General features: G+C 48.9%; 2 protein-coding genes across 3 annotated transcripts in view; one reads left to right on the top strand and one right to left on the bottom strand.

The window, feature by feature from the left end:
• Nucleotides 1–1,313: 1,313 nt before the first annotated feature.
• LOC141999006 (uncharacterized) lies at nt 1,314–6,083 on the bottom strand. 2 transcript variants are annotated; one of them, XM_074972082.1, is made up of 3 exons: nt 6,022–6,083; nt 3,350–3,445; nt 1,314–2,748 (listed from the first exon to the last, which is right to left on the bottom strand). In XM_074972082.1, the coding sequence occupies exon 3, from the start codon at nt 2,491–2,493 to the stop codon at nt 1,891–1,893; it is 603 nt and encodes a 200-aa protein (XP_074828183.1). In that variant the 5' UTR covers nt 2,494–2,748; nt 3,350–3,445; nt 6,022–6,083; the 3' UTR covers nt 1,314–1,890. The 2 variants fall into 2 exon arrangements, with proteins under 2 accessions (XP_074828183.1, XP_074828185.1); XM_074972084.1 differs by lacking the exon at nt 6,022–6,083 and having other exon boundaries at nt 1,314–2,731; nt 3,350–3,732.
• Nucleotides 6,084–6,720: 637 nt separating this feature from the next.
• The window catches only part of LOC141999011 (uncharacterized), a 30,466-nt gene continuing 14,699 nt past the window's right edge, over nt 6,721–22,487 (top strand). The window contains 3 exon segments of the mRNA XM_074972089.1: nt 6,721–7,291; nt 19,031–19,129; nt 19,484–20,926. Coding sequence (XP_074828190.1) covers nt 7,267–7,291; nt 19,031–19,129; nt 19,484–20,926 — 1,567 coding nt within the window. The 5' untranslated portion in view covers nt 6,721–7,266.

Below are 22,487 nucleotides of genomic sequence, written 5' to 3'. Positions count from 1 at the left end.
AAATCCTTGAACTTATTATAGTCAGAAGCCTCATCAATAGGCATCTTTTTGAATATGTCCAGAGCTCTTCCAGTTAATTTTGCGACCAATGTGGTCATCTTGTGAGCTTCAGGAATTTTATGGAGAGTGCACAGTCTTTCAAGGGTGAGAAAATATTCAGCAATATCACTGGATTCATCATACTGTGGACATAGTCGCTCCCATTTGTGGACTGTTAGGGAAGGATTGTTAGGGTTATCCAGTAGATTCCGCTCAGCCCTTACCTTCTCCAACTCCAGTTCATGCTTCCTCTCTTTTTCCCTCTCCTCCATTTCTTTTTCCGTTGCCTCCAGTACTCTCCTGTGGGCAGCCTCTTTGGCTGTTTCTGCCTTGGGCTCTGTCATGTTTTTAACTAACTTTACACCCGAGAGTTAGAAAGAAAAACAAACAAACAAAAAAAAACTTGGCTTGTCAAAAAACTATATATATATATAGGTTGTGCTGTAACCAGATACCTATGTTCTCTGATAGTGATTGTCAGCCTACAGAAAAATCCTTAAAAAAAAAAAACCTAACACCTTTGTCTCCAGGCAAATAGATAGAAAACCCCTCTAGTTGCTCTTAGGTAAAAAACAACTTCAGGTCTGTGAAGACTTGTGAATTTCCCTGCAGGAGGTTAACTACCCTGCCTTTAGGTAGAGAAAACTCCAGCTCACAAAAGACAATTCCCTTTTGTCTCTGCTCTGGCCCCCAAGCAGAGACAAAAAAAAACTCTAACTGCTTTCAGCTTAAAACCTGCTTTCCAGTAGCCCAAAGGAAAAAAAGAATATTTCCTTTTAAAAAATCTGTGCTTCTGGTTCAAAAAATCTCAAATTGATCTCAAAATGATTTCAAGTTAATCCCACTACTCTGCTACCATGTCAAGGTTCCTTCCCCACTCTGAACTCTAGGGTACAGATGTGGGGACCTGCATGAAAACCCCCCTACACTTATTTTTACCAGCTTAGGTTAAAACTTCTCCAGGGTACAAACTATTTTACCTTTTGCCCTTGGACTTTATTGCTGCCACCACCAAGCGTCTAACAAATATATAACAGGGAAAGAGCCCACTTGGAAACGTCTTTCCCCACAAAATCCTCCCAAACCCTACACCCCCTTTCCTGGGGAAGGCTTGATAAAAATCCTCACCAATTTGCACAGGTGAACACAGACCCAAACCCTTGGATCTTAAGAACAATGAAAAAGCAATCAGGTTCTTAAAAGAAGAATTTTAATTGAAGAAAAAGTAAGAGAATCACCTCTGTAAAATCAGGATGGTAAATACCTTACAGGGTAATCAGATTCAAAAAATAGAGAATCCCTCGAGGCAAAACCTTAAGTTACAAAAAGACACAAAAACAAGAATATCCATTCCATTCAGCACAACTTATTTTATCAGCCATTTAAACAAAACAGAATCTAACACATATCAAACTAGATTGCTTATTAGCCCTTTACAGTAGTTCTAACCTGCATTCCTGCTCTGGTCTGGGCAAAAACAACACACAGACAGAGAGAGAGAACCCTTTGTTTTCCCCACCCCCCTGCCAGCTTTGAAAGTATCTTGTCTCTTCATTGGTCATTTTGGTCAGGTGCCAGCGAGGTTATCTTTAGCTTCTTAACCTTTTACAGGTGAAAGGGTTTTTTCCTCTGGCCAGGAGGGATTTAAAAGTGGTTAGCCTTCCCTTTATATTTATGACACAGCCAAAAGACACTCCAGGACAAGGAGGCATTGCAAATAACAATAGCACCAGTATCCTCTGTTTCCCAATGATCCCAGTGACCAGAGGCTTCCCCTCCTGCTCCCAACCAACCCTCACACCATGAATTTCGTCACTGATTTGGATGGAGCAGGGCCCCGAAGGTGGAGGGCTAACTCAGGTGGATCCTTTGATGTCTAGTCAGGGCTGAGCTCTGGCCGAAGTTTTTCCTGAAGTTGTGGCATGTGTAGGGTTTCTCTCTTGTATGGATTCTCTGGTGGGTGCTGAGGTTCGAGCTCTGACTGAAGATTTTTCCACACTCAGGGTATTTATAGGGAGTCTCTCCTGAGAGGGTTCTCTGGTGTCTGATGAGGTCTGAGCTCTGGCTGAAGCTTTTCCTGCAGTCAGGGCACTTGTATAGCTTTTCTCCAGAAACATGAGCTGCCTGGTGTCTAATGAGGTGCCTGTTGTCGTTGAAGCTTTTTCCACAGTCACAACACTTGTAGGGTTTCTCTTCTGTATGGATCCTCTGGTGCTGAACGAGGTTTGAGCTCTGAGTGAAATTTTTCCCGCAGTCAGGGCATATAAAAGGCTTTTCTCCGATGTGGATCCTCTGGTGCACACTAAGGGCTGAGCTCTCATTGAAGCTTTTCCCGCAATCACACTTGTAGGGTTTCTCCCCTGTGTGTAGTCGCTGATGGGTGATCAGCCTGGATCTCCAAAGGAAGCTTTTCCCGCATTCACCACGTTTGATCTCTTTCCACTGAGGTGTCATGGCTGGTCAATTTCTTCAGGTGTCTTGGTTGTCCTGTGAGTGAATTTATTCCCTCTCTTCCTTAGAGGGTTTCCATTCTCCATGACTGGCTCACTCTGATGGTCACAGGCTTTTTCCTGCTCAGGACTCTTGGAAACACTCCCTTCGGATCTTCCAGATCCCCTCCCTTGTGGTGCCGCTTGCTCTGGACCTGCCTGCAGAGGAGTCTCTTCCCTGTTTTCCCTCACCATCCCGTAACCTGCAGGGATAGAGGATCTAGACAGGAGTCAATCCCTGTGCTGGTGGGCATGGGAACCTGAGAGAGGGGAATGGGGAAGGGTTTTTCACAAGGATAAAAACCAAACTAAAATCTCTGTTGGTAAAACTGAAAATCAGGAACTGAGTTCCACAGAAAAGAGGATATCGGGGAAAACCATGCTTCAACAGCCTGGAAGTTGAAGATAAACAAATTCAGGCTGGAAATAAGGCAGAATTTTTTTTAACAGTGAGAGTAATTAACCATTGGAACAATTTACCAAGGGTCATGGAGGATTCCCCATCCCTGACAACTTTTAAATCAGGATTGGATGTTTGTCTAAAAGATCTGCTCTCGGAATTAGTTTGGGGAAGTTCTCTGGCCAGTATTATACAGGGGGTCAGACTAAATGATCACAGTGGTCCCTTCCAGCCTTAGAATCTATGAATCTCATGAGGAAGGATTAGTGGCCAGATATCAGGTAGGATGGATGGGAAGCCACGAGTGACATCTGCCATGAGACTACAACACGTACTGGTAACAATTCTGAATGACCTGAGCTGAGGCAGAACTAAGAGCGAGGCCTGGAAGCCTTTTGAGTTGGTTTAAGCACTTCCTCACCTGTGCAGTTGCCACTCAGGAGCTCCCTTTTCTTGGAGCCAGGGTGCTTCCCCTCTGTCCAGCTGGGATGTCAGATCAAGTCTGGGCATTGGAATCCTGCTCAGGAGGGAGAGAACAGACCATATCAGGGTTTGTTACATATTGGCTGATAACATGTCACAAAGACTGTTCCAGGATTTTAAACCCAGCTTCTTTGGCTTTGTCTAGAGTAGATGTGTTCTTCTGGAAATTTCCCACCAGTGTACCCACACAGGAGCAGCTCCACCATTAGTAGCCACAACTGGAGCACTAGGATGGACAGGAATCAGGCAACTAACTCTACCACCACCGTAACATCTAGTTGTGCTGTAAGCAGTCAGGTGACATGGCGGTAAAAACACTGATGTCCCATTTGTGTGACTACTACAAAACAGCCGGGCCAAATTTTCTCTGAGGAATAGTAAATTCACAGAAAAATGCATTTTTCAGGCCACCAAAACTATCTGCTCAATCCAAGCAAATTCAATGAGTAGTTTTGCCCCCAAAATTATTTTTCCACATTTTTTAAATTAACCACTTTGGCATTTCATTTCAAAATGGCACTGGACATAAACAATGTTCTTTCAAGGAGAAAAACTGAGGGGGGGGGAATCAGTTTTTGTTCAAAACACAATTTTTTATTAATTATTATGATTATTGTTATTTTTTTAGGCCACTGAACTGAAAACTCAGTTATTCTTTCATCATTTGGCTCTCCACTCCATCCCCTCCACCCCGCCTGGAGCTGAGCCAGCGTTACTGCAATGTAGGGGCAGAGAAGAGACAAAGCCTTTCTTCCGCAGGTCAGCACTTCAATCCAATGGACCTTCTCACACACACTGGGAGGGAGATGTGGTTTCTGCGGTAAATTCAAGGATACACACTCCGGTTACTTGATACATTCTGCAGAGCAGGGGTAATAAAGCATTTGCTGCAGTTTATGTTCCTCTACATTTATGCAAATTATCTCATTAGGTAATGTGCATGCAATTTCACGTGGAGCAGCACACTCACCCTGTCTCCCTCCTCCCGCCCCTTCCCCTCGGGCTGGGAGACTCGGTCCCTGGCCCGGCCCGGGCCGGACGCTCTCCCGGGGCTGGCTCGGATCCGCAAGCGCTCAGGGGAGCAGAGCCAGGGGGGTCAGGGAGGGCAGCAGCTCCGGGACTCGCAGACCCCCGCCCGCCCGGGAGCAGAGCTGGGGCGAGGAGGGGCCGTTAGTGAAAGGTAACTTTCCTGCCCGGCCCCAGCCCTTTCCCCCAGGTCTCTCGCGTCTGCGGCTCCGGAGCTGGTGTCATCAGAGCCCGAGGCTGGTTCCAGTCCCCAAAGACAGTGTCCCCCTCCCCCCATCCTGGAGGTGGGGCAGTAGCTTTAGAGTCTGACCCTGAAGCTCCGCCTGAGATACCAGAGTAGCCTTCCCCCCCCTCTTGTGTGGCCAAGGCCTGGGTAAACTGACAGTTGCAGGGGTTTTTAGCAGCTGCGGCTTGTGGTATTTTGGGCTATCTGGCTGCCCTGCCGCTGGCTGGAGCTGCTCGGGACCAGGAGGCTCCTGATCTGCTGCACAAAGCCGTGGGTGACTGATGTCGGGGTGTCCCCCCACTATAGGTGCTGGAACTAGGGGTGCACGGGTTCTGCTGCACCCTGACTTGAAGTGGTTTCCATCATACACAGGGTTTACAATTTGGTTCAATGGCTCTGGGCAACCCCACTTATGCAAATTGTTCCAGCGCCCTGACCCCCACCCATTGTGTGCCCAGCAGGCAGAGTGCACCCCTCACCTTAGCCCTGAGTGTATGGGAGGCAGCTTGAGACAAGGCTTTGGGGCTTCCCAGGCTGGTGAGCGAGTACTGCCCCCTGCACATTCAGGGGATAATTATCCCTGACAGCCAGCCCAGCTTTGAGGGTTTCAGGCTGCTGCAGAAAGACGGTCTGTAACCTTTCCCCGCTGGGAAGAAACCAGCATGAGCTGCCACCATCACAAATATTGTTGAAATCACATTTTCCCAACTCTCTAATTGTGTAGTGAATGGCAGTACCCTACTGTGGCCATTCATTCTGCCATTTAGTCCCCCTTGTCTGTGGGAGTCTTTTCCTTTGCCTACTATGGGCTTTTGGTCAGGTCCATAGGCTGTGACCCAGAGTCACTGATTCCTCTGTGGATGACTGAATCTGCACTTTTCTAGGACCTTTTCCCAGAATACCTTCTGAGGAGCTGCTGGTCCTCCCAGAGCCCCCAGAAGTCACTGGGGGAGAGAAATGTTCACCTCCTGTCCTGGCACAGGCCAGCTGGAAACAGGCTGAGGGCTCCTGCTCCCCACCCAGACCAGGGTGCATGGGAACCCCACTGGGAGCAGCAGGATGGGTCCTTTCTCCTGACTGTGCTGGCATGAGCAAGGGTGGCATGGGGACCAGTACCCAGGCAGAGCTGGAGGGCCAACAAGGAGCTGGGTCATGCATGCTGCTGCACTAAGCCCCAGGGACAAGTGTCAGGAGTGTTCAGGGTTGGCACAGTGCTGAGCACACAAAGGGCTAGCCTGACATCACCCCCAGCCATGAGACCCAGCACAGCCTCTGCCTCCTCCTCAGATTCCACAGGAGACTGAGGGCCTGGCCCAGCTGCAGGGCTTAAAACAGACTGGAAAAGGGGGAGACCTCACCACACCAACCAGGAGGGGGCACTGCTTCCTCCAGCAGCGGCATGTGGGGGAGCAACGTACCCAGCCCCAAGGGAGGAGCCAGAGCTCTCTGCCAGGGGGTGGATTTTACAGGAAAAGAAGAGATCTGGGGTATGATAAAGGGGTCTGGGCTGATGGACACCTGGCCCCGAGGGCTGCCCCGAGCCCTGGCTGGCAGCAGGGGGCAGGTTTCGCTGGGGCTCTGTCTGGTTGGTTCGCGCTGGAGGTTTCTCTCTGCTCAGGCAGGAGAGGAGGGCTCTGGCCGGATCGCCCCGTGCCGCGCTTCTGCTCCCAGGAGCCCATTAGCTGCCGTCGATGGCAGGCTCTGGCTGTTGCTACGGGGCGGGGCGGGGCGGGGCGGGAGGCTGCACTTCCTGGGTCAGACACTGTTGCTCCATCCGGAGCCGCTGATCCTCCTGTCCCCTCCCCAGCGGGGTCTGTGTGGGGAGAGCCCTTTCCTACCGCCCTCTGTGTCCAGCCGGAGGAGGGGACCCATCTCTGCTCCCGGGGGGGCGGGGGTCTGCGAGTCCCGGAGCTGCTGCCCTCCCTGACCCCCCCCCCCCGGCTCTGCCCCCGTGAGCGCCGGCAGGAGCCGAGCCAGCGCCGGGAGAGCGGCCGGCCCGGGCCGGGCCAGGGACCGAGTCTCCCAGCCCGAGGGGAGCGGAGAGGGGGCAGGAGGGAGACAGGGGGAAGAGACTGGAAGGGCCAGCAGGAGCAATAAGGGGGTGTATACAGATCTCTGGTCAGATCCTCTTCCCTCCCCCCTTATGCAGAGGGAGGAATTGAACCTGTTTGGCCCACATCCCAGCTGAGTGCTAACTTCTGGGCTCTGAGTTATACTGTCGGCACCTTCTCTGGGTTTGGGAGGGCCCTGGCTGCCAGGCATGCTCTGAGCACACCTACCAGATCAGGCCTTGCAGGGAAGTTAGGCATTCACCTGCCTGGCTTAGCCTGGTTCAGGGATCGTGCTAGGGCTCAGACAGGAGATAGTGTCCGGATGCCTAGAGGGAGGCTGGATTAGCATCTGGGCTCCCAGAAGATGGATGAACTGGAAGGGTTAAAGGTGTGTACTTTTGAGTTAGTGAAATAAGCCCCACAAAGGAGGAATGTTGGTCTGAGCATTCTGGTCTGGGAGTAATCATTGCAAGACGGCAAGAGAGCGAGAAAGAGCTGCAGGACTGAGTGTGGCACCAGCTCCTAGGTGGCACCCCATCACTCCAGTCAAGCATGAGAAAGCCAGGAAAGGCCACAGGTAAGGGATCCCTTATGCATCTTTAATTGCCCCCTTTTGCTTAAGCATTAGGATGCTGTGTTTTATTACATGGTCACATATTATTTCTCAGAACTCATTGTCTCAGGAAGTTGTTGAGGCCAAGAATTTAATAAGATTCAAAAAAGGATTGGACATTTACATGGACATCACACTTCAGGTCTGAAGCCAATTTCTGGCTAGTAGAGACCAGGAGAAGACCTAATATGGGGGCATATTTTCCCACATCTGCTACACCATCCTCTGAAGCAGCTGGTGCTGGCCATTGTGAGAGACAGAATATTGGGCTAGGTCCATACTTGGGTCTGATCCCGTCTGGAAATTCCTATGTTTGTATTATACGCTGCAGGGTTTTTTCCTACAATCTTAAGTGCACATGTTTGACAGCCTGTAATATAACTGTGTCATCTGGCATGCTGACAACAACTTCCCCATGGCCAAAATCCTACGGTAAATCTTTAGTGAAACAGATTTGTCATATCGTCACTTCTGTCTTTTATAATTGTGCAGGCAGTGATTAATTTGTGCCGGGGCTGAGCCCTGGCACCTTGAGGCTTGGCAGTTCATAGCCCTGACACCTCTGGGCTCCTGGCCAGCAGCTGCAGCTCTCCAGTTGCCCAACTCGGAAGGCAGTGCCACCGCCACCAGCAGCACAGAAGGAAGAGTGGCAATACTGTCCCATGCCACTCTTACTTCTGTGCTGCTTCTGGCAACAGTGCTGCTTTCAGAGCTGGGCGCCCAGCCAGCAGCCGCCACTCTCCAGCTGGTCAGCTTGAGCCCCGGCACCTCTTTCATTACAGATTAAGCACTGGGTGTATATTGTTAATTATTATGCTGCTACATGTACAAGCAGGATTTCTATCCCTCTGGACTCAGATACACTTCTGATGGGTGGTTTTGTTATCACAGCAGAACAGAGAGTTGCACTAACAGCCTGGATGCCTATTCTGGATGCCACCTTTTCTGACACCAGTATCCCCTTCTGACACCAGCCTGACCCCTCTGTCAAGCAGTAGCAGTTGTCTGAAGTTTTGCAGGTTGGCTTCACAGTTGGGGAGAAATCAGTGATTATCCATGAGGGTTTCCAGCCTGCTGGTTTTCATCACACATGGGTGACTCAAGGTAACATGCTGTGGCCACTGAACTTGAGCTATTACCAACATACTCTTAAGTTTGAAATCAGTCTGTATACACTGTAAGAGTAAACTGCAGTACACCAATCCTGACATGAGAAGGACAAACTGCATGCAGCGCAATCCCTTCTCCTAGGAATCTCAACCCCACACTAGTTCCCAGACAGCAGCTCTGTCTCGAGCAGACTGTATTTACAGACAAGTTTCATAGGGGTAGCCGTGTTAGTCTGTATCAGCAAAAACAACTAAATTTGTTAGTTTCTAAGGTGCCACAAGTACTCCTCATTGTTTTTTAATTTAGAGGGCAATCTCTCCTGCTTCTCGCGCAGCTTCTCCTGTCCCGAAGCTGCCTCTACTCCAAACCTGGCATAATCCAAAACTAACAAAGCACAGTATATCATCCCAAGAATCAAAACTTGCTCACATGCCTAGGAAAAGGGTTTGGAGACTATGTGTAACAGTGCCACTTTGTGATACCTGACAGGTTTTGTTATGCACTTTATTTGCCTCTTTCTTGGGAACTGCCCTGAAATGACCCTCATAGAGTTAACAGTAACTTTCCCAAAGCAGTGAAAGGAATTGCTTTAAAGTATTTATGCTTCTAGCTTCCAAATTTAAGCTAAGGTCCTTCTAGGAGCTGACAAATGCATATGAATGTCTTCCTAGCTGCTAACTGTGCACCAGAATAGAATACCCTGTAATTGGTCACGCTTGTGTTCATGTTTCCTAGCTGACCCCATTTAATGGCACACATTTTTAAAAAGTGGCCTCACTGATATCATCCATTTTTTAGGAACCCAGCTTGACACTTCAGGTAGGCGCAGTTCCCATTGGCTCTAGCACCTCTTAAGATCCATAACCGTTTCACTGTGGGCACTTGACATGTGAGGTACTCAAAATCAGTGTCCCTGAAAGTGCAGCAGCCTTTGGGGCTGAGCAGAGCAGCCGGGGTTGCTGAAGGTGACGTGCTATGGCCAGTGAACCTGTGTATTGTGAGTTTGAGCCCAGCCCTTGATGACTTTCAGAGAATGCGTCTTGTGTACATTGCTTTCCCCTGACTAGGAACAAATACCATGGGCTGTACTTTCAGGGAAGGGGACTCTTCTTTAAACCATGATTTGAGGACTTCAATAGCTCAGACATAGGTAAGAGGTTTATTTCAGGAGTGGGAGGGTGAGATTCGGTGGCCTGCATTGTGTAGGAGGTCAGACTAGATGATCATAATGGTCCCTTCTGACCTTTAATATCTATGAATCATGGGAAGCAGTGATTCTGAAAGGCACATGGTGGATAATCAGCTGAACATGAGTTCCAAGCCCAGATCCACAAGATAAGTAGGCACCTAAATCTCAGTTATAGGCTCCACAAAAACCCTGCTCTGTTTCTGCAGGCACCTAAACTCATTCAACCCCTGTTTTCAGGGTAAAAGTTCCCTCCACACCTCAGCTTCTGCCTCTGGCAATGCACACAGCTGCCTGGACACCTATCTCCCCACTAAATCCCAGAGCGACCCACAAACCAGGGGATGATACATGTTTGCTTGCCTGTGGCACCTGATCTAGTAGGCATGCCCCTGAGAACCAGTAGGCATTGGAGCCAGGGGACTGCACCCGGAGGCTCGTTCCTGGGTGCCCTAACCACCAGGCTACAGATTCTCTGGCACAGTGACTCATTATTTGATCCACAGTGGAATGGCTTCAGCAGGAGAGATTGCAGAAGGCCCCTGTTAGATTATCCGGTAGCCCAGTGGTTGGAGCACTCACCTTGTTCAAAGCCTGTCTCCCCTTTGAGAGAAGGGGGACTTGAACCTGGGTCTCCCAAATCTCCACTTAGAGCTCTAACCACATGCCTAGCCTAAAAGTTATAAGGCAGGCCCTGCCTCCACGGTCTGCTCCTCTGACTATTTTATGCAGAGTGAGGCAGGCACCTCTCTCCTTCTCACAAGAAACAACTTAGGGGGCCTGAGCCACCTGACTCCATGAGACAAGTTCCAAGCCAAGCTAAAAGCCTCCCTGCAGCCTGCATTGCAGGGGCCTATCTGCATTGGAGGGGCAGGACTTCGAACGCACCCCTCTTGTTGGCATCTGATACTGGCCAGTTTAGATGTCTCCCTGCCTAATGTGCTGGCTTTTGTGGATCCTATTCTAAGGCATCTGTTTCTCCCCGTTCATTGTACTGGGAGCAGCTGCACCTAACTCAGGTTTTGTGAATACCAGTGCTGTTCCAGTGACTTCTTAGGTGCTTAAGAATCCAATTGCAGATCTGGGCCCAACTGTGACCAAACAAGTTAATGTAATCCTTGGATGTATAAACAGGAATAGTGCATCGGAGTAGAGAGGTTGTTTTACCTCTCTATTTGGCACTGGTGCGACCACTGCTGGAATTCTGTGCCCAGTTCTGGTGTCCACAATTCTAGAAGGATTTTGAGAAATTGGAAAGGGTTCAGAGGAGAACCATAAGAATGATTAAAGGATTGGAAAACCTGCCTTACAGTGAGAGCTCCAAAAGCTCAATCGATTTAGCTTAGCAAAGAGAAGGTGAAGGGATGACTTGATCACTGTCTATAAGTATCTTCATGGGGAAAAAATCTTTTATAAGTTAAGGGCTCTTCAATTTAGCAGACAAAGGTCTAACATGATCTAGTGCCTGGAATTTGAAGCTAGACAAATTCAGCCTGCAAATAAGGTGCAAGTTTTTAAACAGTGAGGGGAATTAACCATTGGAACAACTTAGGGTCGTGGTGGATTCTCCATCACTGACTACTTTTAAATCAAGGTTGGATGTTGTCCTAAAAAATATACTCAAGTTGAAACAGGAATTATTGTGGGGCAGGTCTCTGGTCTGTGTCATACAGTATCATATAGATGATCACAATGGTCCCTTCCGGCCTTGAAGTCTATGAACAATGGAGGGAGGGGAGATCTTGTACAGAATTGTCAGAGCAAAACTCTTATGCTTGCAGAATGCAACAAGAGGCTACTTAACATTCACATCCTTACCCAGGAGCATCTGGTTTTAAGGAACTTGCATGAAAAATCCACACTCAGAAAACAAACTGGGATTCTCTCTTTTGTGGGCAGGAAGCCTTGAGCCAATCTAGCCTCATGGCACCAGTGGGACCTGGAGGAGGGGTTGCTCTGTATTTCATAGGTAGCGTGTGCTTTAGAATGCTCTTTTGGTTCCCTTCCTCTAACGTCAGACAAAGTGACCATAATGATTCCTTTTAGCTGTCACAGGGCGGCACAAGTTTCCTTCCCCTTGTTCCTGTGCTTGGGCTGGCAAAAGAAAGGGTCTCAGGTGCCTCTTGCAGGTGCTTCACCTGTGTTCTTTTATTTACAGTGGCTGTACAGTCCTGTCAAGGTTCCTTCCCCACTCTGAACTCAAGGGTACAGATGTGGGAACTGCATGAAAACCCCCTAAGCTTATTTTTACCAGCTTAGGTTAAAACTTCCCCAAGGTGCAAACTATTTTACCTTAAGCTCTTGGACTTTATCGCTGCCACCACCAAGCATCTAACAGATATATAACTGGGAAAGAGCCCGCTTGGAAATGTCTTTCCCCCCCCAAATCCTCCCCAAACCCTACACCCCCTTTCCTGGGGAAGGTTTGATAAAAGTCCTCACCAATTTGCATAGGTGAACACAGACCCAAACCCTTGGATCTCAAGAACAATGAAAAAAGCAATCAGATTCTTAAAAGAAGAATTTTAATAGAAGTAAAAAGAATCCCCTCTGTAAAATCAGGATGGTAAATACCTCACAGGGTAATTAGATTCAAAACACAGAGACTCCCTCTAGGCAAAACCTTAAGTTACAAAAAACACACAAGAACAGGAATATCTATTCCATTCAGCACAGCTTATTTTCTCAGCCATTTAAAGAAACAGAATCTAGCTAGATTACTTACTAAGTTCTAAGACTCCATTCCTGCTCTGTTCCCGGCAAAAGCATCACCCAGACGGAGAGAGACTTTGTTTCTCCCTCCCGCCAGCTTTGAAAGTATCTTATCTCCTCATTGGTCATTTTGGTCAGGTGCCAGCGAGGTTATCTTTAGCTTCTTAACCCTTTACAGGTGAAAAAGGTTTTTTCCTCTGGCTAGGAGGGATTTAAAGGTGGTTAGCCTTCCCTTTATATTTATGACATGGCCCCGAAATCACAGATAGGGTGAAACGCTGGCTGGGATTTCTTCCTGGAGCTCAAGGAGAAAACAGAGTTAATAAGACACATGCACCTCTAAATATACTACCAAGAATATAAAGACTAACAATATTTTCCACATCTCAAGGACAAATTTTAACCAGCTGATTCTGGGAAACTTTCATGGGAGAGTGCATCAGCCACTTTGTTAGGAGATCTTGAGATGTGTTGGATGTCGAAATCAAAATCTTGGAGAGCTAAACTCCACCGAATAAGTTTGTTATTTCCCGTGGCAGTATGAAGCCACCGTAGCGCAGCATGGTCGCTTTGCAGGTGGAAACGCCGTCCCCAAACATATGGGCGTAGCTTTTCCAGAGGGTAGACAAAAGCGTAACATTCTTTTTCACTGACTCACCAGTTGCTTTCCCTCTCAGACAGCTTCTTGCTGAGAAACACTACAGGGTGGAATTCTTGATCCGGTCCTTCCTGCATTCAAACTGCTCCCACACCAGGTTCGGAGGCATCTGTGGTTACTAGGAACGGTTTGTCAAAGTCTGGGGCCCTTAGCACAGGGTCAGACATGAGTGTCGCTTTAAGCTGGTTAAAGGCCTTCTGACACTCTTTGGTCCACTGAACGGCATTTGGCTGTTTCTTTTTGGTTAGGTCTGTCAGTGGGGCGGCGATTTGGCTGTATTGCGGTACAAGTTGCCTGTAATATCCGGCCAAACCTAAGAAGGATTGGACCTGTTTCTCTGACTTTGGGACAGGCCACTTTTGGATAGCATCCACTTTGGCCTGTAGGGGGTTGATAGTTCCTTGACCCACCTGGTATCCAAGGTAAGTCACTCTGTTTAGGCCTGTTTGACACTTCTTAGCCTTAAGAGTTAGTCCTGCCTCCCTTATGCGCTCGAAGACTTTTTGTAGATGTTAGAGGTGTTCTCCCCAGGAATCCAAAAATATGGCCACATCGTCAAGGTAGGCGACTGCATATTCTCCTAATCCCGCTAGGAGACCATCTACAAGTCTTTGGAAGGTGGCAGGTGCATTCTGCAGCCCTAAAGGGAGTACATTAAATTCATACAGCCCGACATGTATGGTGAAGGTTGAGCTTTCCTTGGCGGATTCATCTAGCGGTACCTGCCAGTACCCCTTGGTTAAGTCCAAGGTAGAGATGAACTGGGCCCGTCCCAGTTTCTCTAATAGTTCATCTCTGTGTGGCATTGGATAGTTGTCTGGGTGAGTCACAGCATTTAGCTTACGGTAGTCCACGCAAAAGTGTATTTCCCCATCCGGTTTGGAAACTAGAACCACTGGAGATGCCCATGCACTTCCAGGGGGCGGATTACACCCATCTGTAGCATATCCTGGATCTCCCGTTCTATAGCAGTTTTAGCTTGAAGAGACACCCGTTAAGGTTGGACTTTAATTGGGTGAGCATTACCTGTGTCAATGGAGTGGTATGCCCGTTCAGTCAGTCCTGGGGTGGCTGAGAATGTCAGCATGTAGCTAGTGCACAGCTCCATGATCTGCTGTCGCTGCATACACCCAAGGGTCATGGAGAGGTTCACCTCTTCCATGCCGCAAGCACTTCTGCCTTCGTAGTAGATGCCTTCAGGCCACTCAGCGTCGTCTCCTCCCTGGGCTGTAAACTGACAAACCTTTAATTCTCTGCAATAAAAGGGCTTTAGAGAATTAATATGGTATACCTTAGGCTTTTGGTTTGAGGCGGGGAATGCTATGAGATAATTAACAGCTCCCAGGCACTCCTGGGCCATGAATGGCCCTTCTCACAAGGCTTCCATTTTATGGGCCTGGAGTGCCTTTAAGTCCATGACCTGATCCCCTGCTTTGAAGGAATGCTCTCTGGTATGTTTATCATACCAGGCTTTTTGCTCTTTTTGAGCATCCTGTAGGTTTTCTTTAGCAAGGGCTAGAGAGGTTCAGAGGGTGTTTTGTAGGTTGATTACAAAGTCCAGAATGTTAGTTCCTGGAGAAGGTGTAAATCCCTCCCATTGCTGCTTCACCAACTGTAATGGCCCCTTAACCTCGCAGCCATATACAAGTTCAAATGGTGAAAACCCTAAACTAGGATGTGGTACAGCTCTGTAGGCAAAGAGCAACTGCTGCAACACTAGGTCCCAATCTCTGGAGTGCTCATTTACAAATTTACATATCATGGCCCCCAAAGTTCCATTAAACTTCTCCACCATGCCATTTGTTGGATGGTGGTAAGGAGTGGCAACCAAGTGATTTACCCCATGAGCTTCCCAAAGGCTTTCCATAGTTCCTGCCAGGAAATAAGTTCCTGCATCTGTGAGGATGTCGGAGGGCCAACCTACCCTGGCAAAAATGTCTGCTAGTGCCTGGCACACACTTTTAGCCCTGGTGTTGCTTAGGCCATTGGGTGGCAAAATCCATGCAAGTCAGTATGTACTGCTTTCCTCTGGGTGTCTTTTTCGAAAAGGACCCAGAATATCCACAGCTACTCGCTGAAATGGAACTTCAATGATGGGGAGTGGCTGGAGGGGGGCTTTGACCTGGTCTTGGGGGTTTTCCCACTCTTTGGCACACCTCACAAGACCAGACATAGGTAGAAACATCCTTGCCCATTCCCTCCCAGTGGAATGACCTCCGCAAACGGTCTTTGGTCCTCTTCACCCCAGCATGGCCACTAGGATGATCATGGGCCAAGCTTTACCCGGTATTTAGTTGGAACTACCAACTGTCTGAGGATGCCAGTCTTCCTGGTGTCCACCAGAAAGAGTTTCCTTGCATAAAAGTCCTTTCTACAACAAACCTGGATTGATTAGAAGAGCTGAGAGGCGGTGGGTTGCTCCGGGCCGCCGTCCAAGCTCTCTGGAGGCTTTCATCTGCTTCCTGTTCGGTCTGGAACTGTTCCCTTGATGTTGGGGACATCAGTTCCTCATTGGATTGTGGACCTATGCTTGGTCCCTCTGGAAGTGATGTAGGAGAGGGGGCTGTTTCTGTTGACTGTGAACCCCTCTCTGCTGGTGCACTATGTTGGGGTTCAGGTTCCGGCTGAGCCTCTTGTGTAGGGTTATCGGCTGCTGCCAGTTCAGGTTCGGTGGGGCCCTCTGGTGTTGGGGTTGCAAGTACTGGATTCAGTGCTGGCAATGGGTCTGGTGCTAGTTATTCTGCTGGTTCCGGTTCTGGGACTGGCTCTGTCTGGGTCTCTGGGACTGGATCCACTACTTCTGTTGCAGACATTGGACCTGGACCCTAGGCCATCACCTCTGACCAGGTCCCGGTAGAAGTTTCCGGAACAGAGCTAGGCGTGACAGCTTGTTTAGCCTGGCTGCGGGTGACCATTCCCACCCTCTTGGCCCGCTTCACATGATTGGCCAAGTCTTCCCCCACAGTATGGGGATGGGATCATCATCATAGACTGCAAAAGTCCACGTTCCTGACCAGCCCTTGTACTGGACAGGCAACTTGGCTGTAGGCAATGAAAGGGTTTGACTTGAAGGGTTGAATGGTCACTTGGATCTCTGGGTTGATTAAATTGGGGTCCACTAAGGAAGCATGGATAGACGACACTTGTGCTCTGGTGTCCCTCCATGTGGTGACCTTCTTCCCGCCCACTGTCAGTTTCCCTCCACTCCGAGGGTATCTGGGAGGTATCTGGGCCTGAGGACCTCTGGTGTGATTCTGGTGCAATGAACTGTAATCTGTTGGGGTTCTTGGGGCAGTTGGCCTTTACATGCCCCGGCTCATTACATTTAAAACATCGTCCAGCTGACAGGTCACTGGGGCGAGGTGGGTTGCTGGAGAACAGTGTGGCAGGACGATAAGGTGTCTGGAGGGTTCCTTGGGGGGTAGGTGAGGCCTTGGGCTGCCCCCGGTAGTAGGGTGTGGTCTGAGGTTGTCCCTTCTGGTATCCACTCCAACCAGTTTTTTTCTTCTCTGCCACCTCCACCCATTTGGCTCCAATCTCCCCCACCTCGATTACAGTTTTGGGCTTCCCATCTAGGATGTATCTTTCTATTTCCTCAGGAACACCCTCTAAGAACTGCTCCATTTGCATTAGGAAGGGCAAATCTTCTGGAGATTTAACACTTGCTCCCGATATCCAGGCATCCCAATGTTTCACAACGTGGTAGGCATGTCGGGTAAATGACACATCTGGTTTCCACCTTCGGGCTCTGAATCGCTGATGGGAATGCTCGGGTGTTTGCCCCATTCTGACTCTCTCCTTGGTTTTAAACAGTTCATACTGGTTCATGTGTTCCTTAGGCATTTCAGCCGCCACCTCAGCTAAGGGTCCACTGAGCTGAGGCCTCAGTTCTACCATGTATTGGTCTGTAGGGATGCTGTACCCAAGGCAGGCCCTTTCGAAGTTTTCTAAGAAGGCCTCGGTATCATCGCCTGCCTTGTAGGTGGGGAACTTTCTGGGATGGGAAGTGGTACCTGGAGAAAGATTGCTAGGGTTTGTTGGTATATTCTGCTGAGCCTTTGCCTTCTCCATCTCCAGTGCATGCGTCCTCTCTTTTTCCTTCTCTTCCATCTGTCTTGAGTTCTACCCGTCTTTCATGTTCCTTTTGTCTTTCTTCAGCCTCAAATCTGGCTAATTCCAGCTTCTGTTGAACAGTGCAGTCTGTTATCCTAACCTCTCTGTTTTTAAACTAACTTTACACCCGAGAGTTAGAAAGAAAAAAAACAAAAAACAAAAAAAAGCTTGGCTCGTAAAATTTTGCTGTGCTGTCTGGATACCTATGTTCTCCGATAGTGATTGTCAGCCTACAGAAAAATCCTTAAAAAAACCCTAACACCTTTGTCTCCAGGTAAATAGGCAGAAAACCCCTCTAGTTGCTCTTAGGACAAAAAAACTTCTCCAGGTCTGTGAAGTGTGAATTTCCCTGCAGGAGGTTAACTACCCTGCCTTTTGGTAGAGAAAACTCCAGCTCACGAAAGACAATCCCCTTTTGTCTCTGTTCTGCCCCCAAGCAGAGAAAAAACCTTCTAACTGCTTTCAGCTTAAAACCTGCTTTCCAGCAGCCCAAAGGGAAAAAAAAAATTCATTTTAAGATCTGTGCTTCTGGTTCAAAAAAATCTCAAATTGATCTCAAAATGATTTCAAGTTAATCCCACCTCTGCCACCATGCCAAGGTTCCTTCCCCACTCTGAACTCTAGGGTACAGATGTGGGGACCTGCATGAAAACCTCCTAAGCTTATTTTTACCAGCTTAGGTTAAAACTTCCCCAAGGTACAAACTATTTTACCTTTTGTTCTTGGACTCTATTGCTGCCACCACCAAGCGTCTAACAGATATGTAACCGGGAAAGAGCCCGCTTGGAAACGTTTCCCCCCCCCCCCCCAAAATCCTCCCCAAACCTTACCCCCTTTCCTGGGGAAGGCTTGATGAAAATCCTCACCAATTTACATAGGTGAACACAGACCCAAACCCTTGGATCTCAAGAACAATGAAAAAAAAAAAGCAATGAGATTCTTAAAAGAAGAATTTTAATAGAAGTAAAGGAATCACCTCTGTAAAATCAGGATGGTAACTACCTCACAGGGTAATCAGATTCAAAACAGAGACTCCCTCTAGGCAAAACCTTAAGTTACAAAAAGACACAAGAATAGGAATAGCTATTCCATTCAGCACAGCTTATTTTCTCAGCCATTTAAACAGAATCAAACACATATTTATCTAGATTACTTACTAAGGTCTAAGACTCCATTCCTGCTCTGTTCCCAGAAAAAGTATCACACAGAGTGAGAGAGGCTTTGTTTCTCACTCCCCCCAGCTTTTGAAAGTATCTTGTCTTCTCATTGGTCATTTTGGTCAGGTGCCAGCGAGGTTATCCTAGCTTCTTAACCCTTTACAGGTGAAAGGGTTTTTCCTCTGGCCAGGAGAGATTTTAAAGGTGTTTACCCTTCCCTTTATATTTATGAAAAGTCCCAATTCCCCCAACACTGGTCCCTGCTCTGACCCCTCACTGGGTCCCCTGGCCTTTGAGGCTTGTGTCAGCCAGCAGAGACAGAGCTCCTATCTTCCTGGCTGGCTAGCCTCCCCAGTTGAGCTCTTCCCTGGGTTTATATTTCTTCCCAGTCAGCAACGCAGCTGGTTCCACTTGGCTCAGCAGATTACACTGAGCCTGCCCTCATTAGGGCCTGCAGCTGGGCTCCCGGCTAAGGGTCTTGGCCTATGTACCCGGCCGCCCTTCAGGGAAGAAGGGGGAAGCTGGGTCTTTAGCAGGGCATCCAAAGGTGTTATACCTCTGCCCTGCGACACAGGCCTTAAAATCTACAAGGGGAACAACAGGGCATCTGTCTCGCACAAAGGGTCTCCGTGACCAGGTTCCCATCCGTTCGGATCCCATGCCCTTCAGCATGGAATAAGGCTGGGTTAAAACCCCAAGTAACACTTTATTGTAAGGAAATGGAATAAACCCTGATCTCAGTTGTTTGTGTGTTTTCTCCTGAGCAGGATTACTCATTGACAACTCCAATGTGAGCTCTCAGATGGAACAAGGGGAAGAGCCATGGGTCCCAGATCTCCAGGGCTGTGAAGAACGGGAGATTTCAGGTGAGGTTAAACTAACTTGGTAGCCATCAGCGAGTAAAGTAAAAATGAGGGATTCCCACCAACACCCCATGTGTTTCCCCAGTTCTGCCTTCCCCAGGACTGTCCCCCACAAGGGTCGTATCCTCATCGCAGATGTCACTCATCATAGCTTCCCATCCACCCTGCCTGACAGCTGGAGTGTTTGGGTGGGAACTTGTCCTTTCCCCCATTTCCTCCAGGGGATTCATCTCCTGATGTTCCAATCTCTCCATTTGCTATTTGAGTTTGTTCCCCCACTTCTTGTTCCCTTCTCTGAGGTTCTCTGTCTCCCCATCACAGGGAATGACTCCTGTCCGGATTCTCTTTCTGTCCCAGCAGGTGACGGGACAGTGAGTGAGAACAAGGAGGAGACCCCTCAGCAGGAAGGTCCCGAGCAAGTGGAACCGCCTGGGATGTTATTGGGAAGAGCTGAAAGGGATGTTTCCCAGAGTCATGAGCAGGGAGAAGCCTGTGAGAGTCAGCGCAGGCTGGAGAAGCATCAGAAAAACCAGCCAGGGAAGGGAGAGGGAAAACCCACTTGCTGTGGAGAAGGACTTGAGAAACCAGAAGACTTCTCGGCCTGTCAGAGAGAAGGGAAAGGAGGTGAAAATGGAGATACACACACTGTGTCTTGGAAGAGCTGTAGACAGAGTTCAGAACTTAGTGTTCAGCAGACCATCCACCCCAGAGAGAGGCCCAATAAATGCGCCGACTGTGAGAAAAGTTTTACCCAGAAATCAGCCCTTGTTAGACACCAAAGGCTGCACACGGGAGAGAAGCCCTACAAATGCAGTGACTGTGGGAAGAGCTTCAGCGTGAGCTCACACCTGATCACCCACCAGAGACTGCACACGGGAGAGAGACCCTACAAGTGCCTGGACTGTGGGAAAAGCTTCAGCGAGAGCTCAAATTTTATTCACCATCGGAGAATCCACACAGGAGAGAAACCCTATAAATGCCCGGACTGCGGGAAATGCTTCAGTAACAACTCAGACCTCACGAGGCACCACCGGACCCACACGGGAGAGAGGCCTTATGAGTGCCCGGACTGCAGGAAGAGCTTCAGCGTGAGGTCCCATTTAGCTAGACACCAGCGTGTGCATGCAAAGGAGGAGGAGCTGGAAAGCTCCTCCCTTCTTGCACATCAGAGATTCCCATCAGACGAGAAGCTCTACAAATGCCCTGACCGCTGGAGAAGGTTCAGGGACAGCAGAGGCCTTGCCACACATCAGAGAATCCACACAGGGCAGAAATGCTACCAGTGCTCCGACTGCGGGAAAAGTTTCGGGGTGAGCTCAGCTCTTTCTGAGCACCAGAGAATCCACGCAGATGAGAAACCCAGCATCTGCCCGGATTGTGGGAAATGCTTTCTTCAGAGCTCAGAGCTGCTCCTCCACCAGATTAGCCATGCAGAGGGGAAGCCCTACACATGTGAAGAGTGTGGTAAACACTTCACTCAGAGATCAAATCTCCAGGCGCACCTCAAACATCATACAGCTGAGAAGCCCCATAAATGCACCCAGTGTGGGAAGAGCTTTGTCAAGCGCTCCATCCTGGCTAGGCACCAGATCACCCACACGGACCTGAAACCATTTAAATGCTCCACGTGCAGCAAAAGCTTCACTCAGCTCTCCAGCCTCACAAGGCATGAGAGGGTCCATGAGGCAGAGATGCTCTCCGAGCCCCCTGACTGGATGGCAGAAATGAACCATACATTCATTGATTCCAGTGGGCGGGCGTGGAACTGGGCTCGAGAGTACCCGGCTGCCCAGCTGTGGGGTGAGGAGGCAGCCATAACCAGCCCCAAACTGATCAGTGACCCTCAGCTTACGCCTGGTCTGGCAAACCCCAGGCAGGGCAGGGGAGACCTCAGCCAGCCCCTTTTAAGTGCTGCTGACCTGGCTGCCAAGCCACGAAGCTCCTCTGCCTCCTGCCAGGACAGTGCAGGGAGGGAGAATGTCTCCATCTCCCTGGACTGAAAGATCCCCCATCCCCTTAACTGCTTCCCCAGGCCGCCAGCCTCAGGAGCAGTACTAGGGGAGGGCATTATGGCTGGGATTTCCCAAGGCACCCAGAGGGCAGGATTGGAGGTGATGGGAAGCAGAGGGGGGCAGCTGGCTGCTAGGGGTATTGAGTGTCTGGAGACTGGGGGATAAGGAATCATAGAATATCAGGGTTGGAAGGGACCTCAGGAGGTCATCTAGTCCAACCCCCTGCTCAAAGCAGGGGGAGAATGGGCAGGGTTAGGATGCTGCATTCCCCTCAATTGGAGTCTCAGCATCTCTGAAAGCCAATCCTGATACTTCTAATGACCACCATTAGTCACTTGTGCCATCACTTCCTGGTAAAATCTGCTGCTTTTTCCCACCCTTTGGGTGTCTTCCCCACCCTTCTTTCCAGGTGTCCCTCCCCTGTCTCTGTATTTCTCCTCCTGTCTTCCCTCAGCATGTCCTCTGCTGCAGCAGTTCACGCAACCATCACTCCCTTTTCCCCCCATCCCCTCTGCTACAAGAACGAACAATGACACAGTTGGGCTGGCATGTACAGTGCCATAGGGATTTAGCTTAAACCCCACCGCAAGAGGAAAGGGGGCAGGGCTTTCTGCAGACACCACTGAACCAGACTTACCTCGCGTTTGGAATGTTCCCTTCCCCTAACAAATCAAAGCTTAGATTCTGCAGAATCTGGACGTGCCAGAGGGAGCACACAAATACTTGATGCAGCTGGATGTTTGATACTGCTTTCTTACATACAATGATTATAGTCAGTATGGAAATGTTTAAGCCGACAGATAGAGAGATGTGTATGGAGAAAATAGATAAATAGAAAAAAGACTTTCTCCTGGGGACCTCTTGAATATTTTCTAGAGCGTGTTGGAAGGATTGGACTCCCAAGTATTATTTTGCACCGTTAAAGAAGACAAAAGTATCTTGCAGTGTAAAGAGGAAAAATCCATTAAACTTGAAGGGGGAAATGGTTGGAAAGGTACTTGAGTTAATCCAGTAGCAGGAACCTTTTTGTAGTTGATGGGTATCCTTCTGTTTTGTACTTTTTGATTTTAAACTGCAGGCGTATGTGGTTTGAGAAAGCTCTGAAGGGAAACTTTATAAATCAAAATAAAATAATTGTACGATGGCTGAGGTGCTGGCACAGCTCTTTAGGGACTTATCAAGGAAAGGTGTGTGTGTGTGTGTGTGAGAGATGCAACTGAGCTGGGTGTGTGTGTGTGTGTGTGAGAAAGAGAGAGAGATGCAACTGAGCTGGGTGTGTGTGTGTGAGAGAGAGAGAGAGAGAGAGAGAGATGCAACTGAGCTGGGTAAACAAGCCTGTGATTGAACAG

This window comes from Natator depressus, chromosome 14, assembly GCF_965152275.1.
Source record: "Natator depressus isolate rNatDep1 chromosome 14, rNatDep2.hap1, whole genome shotgun sequence".
NCBI classification, from domain to species: Eukaryota; Metazoa; Chordata; order Testudines; family Cheloniidae; genus Natator; species Natator depressus.
This window is presented reverse-complemented; position numbering and strand designations above follow the sequence as displayed.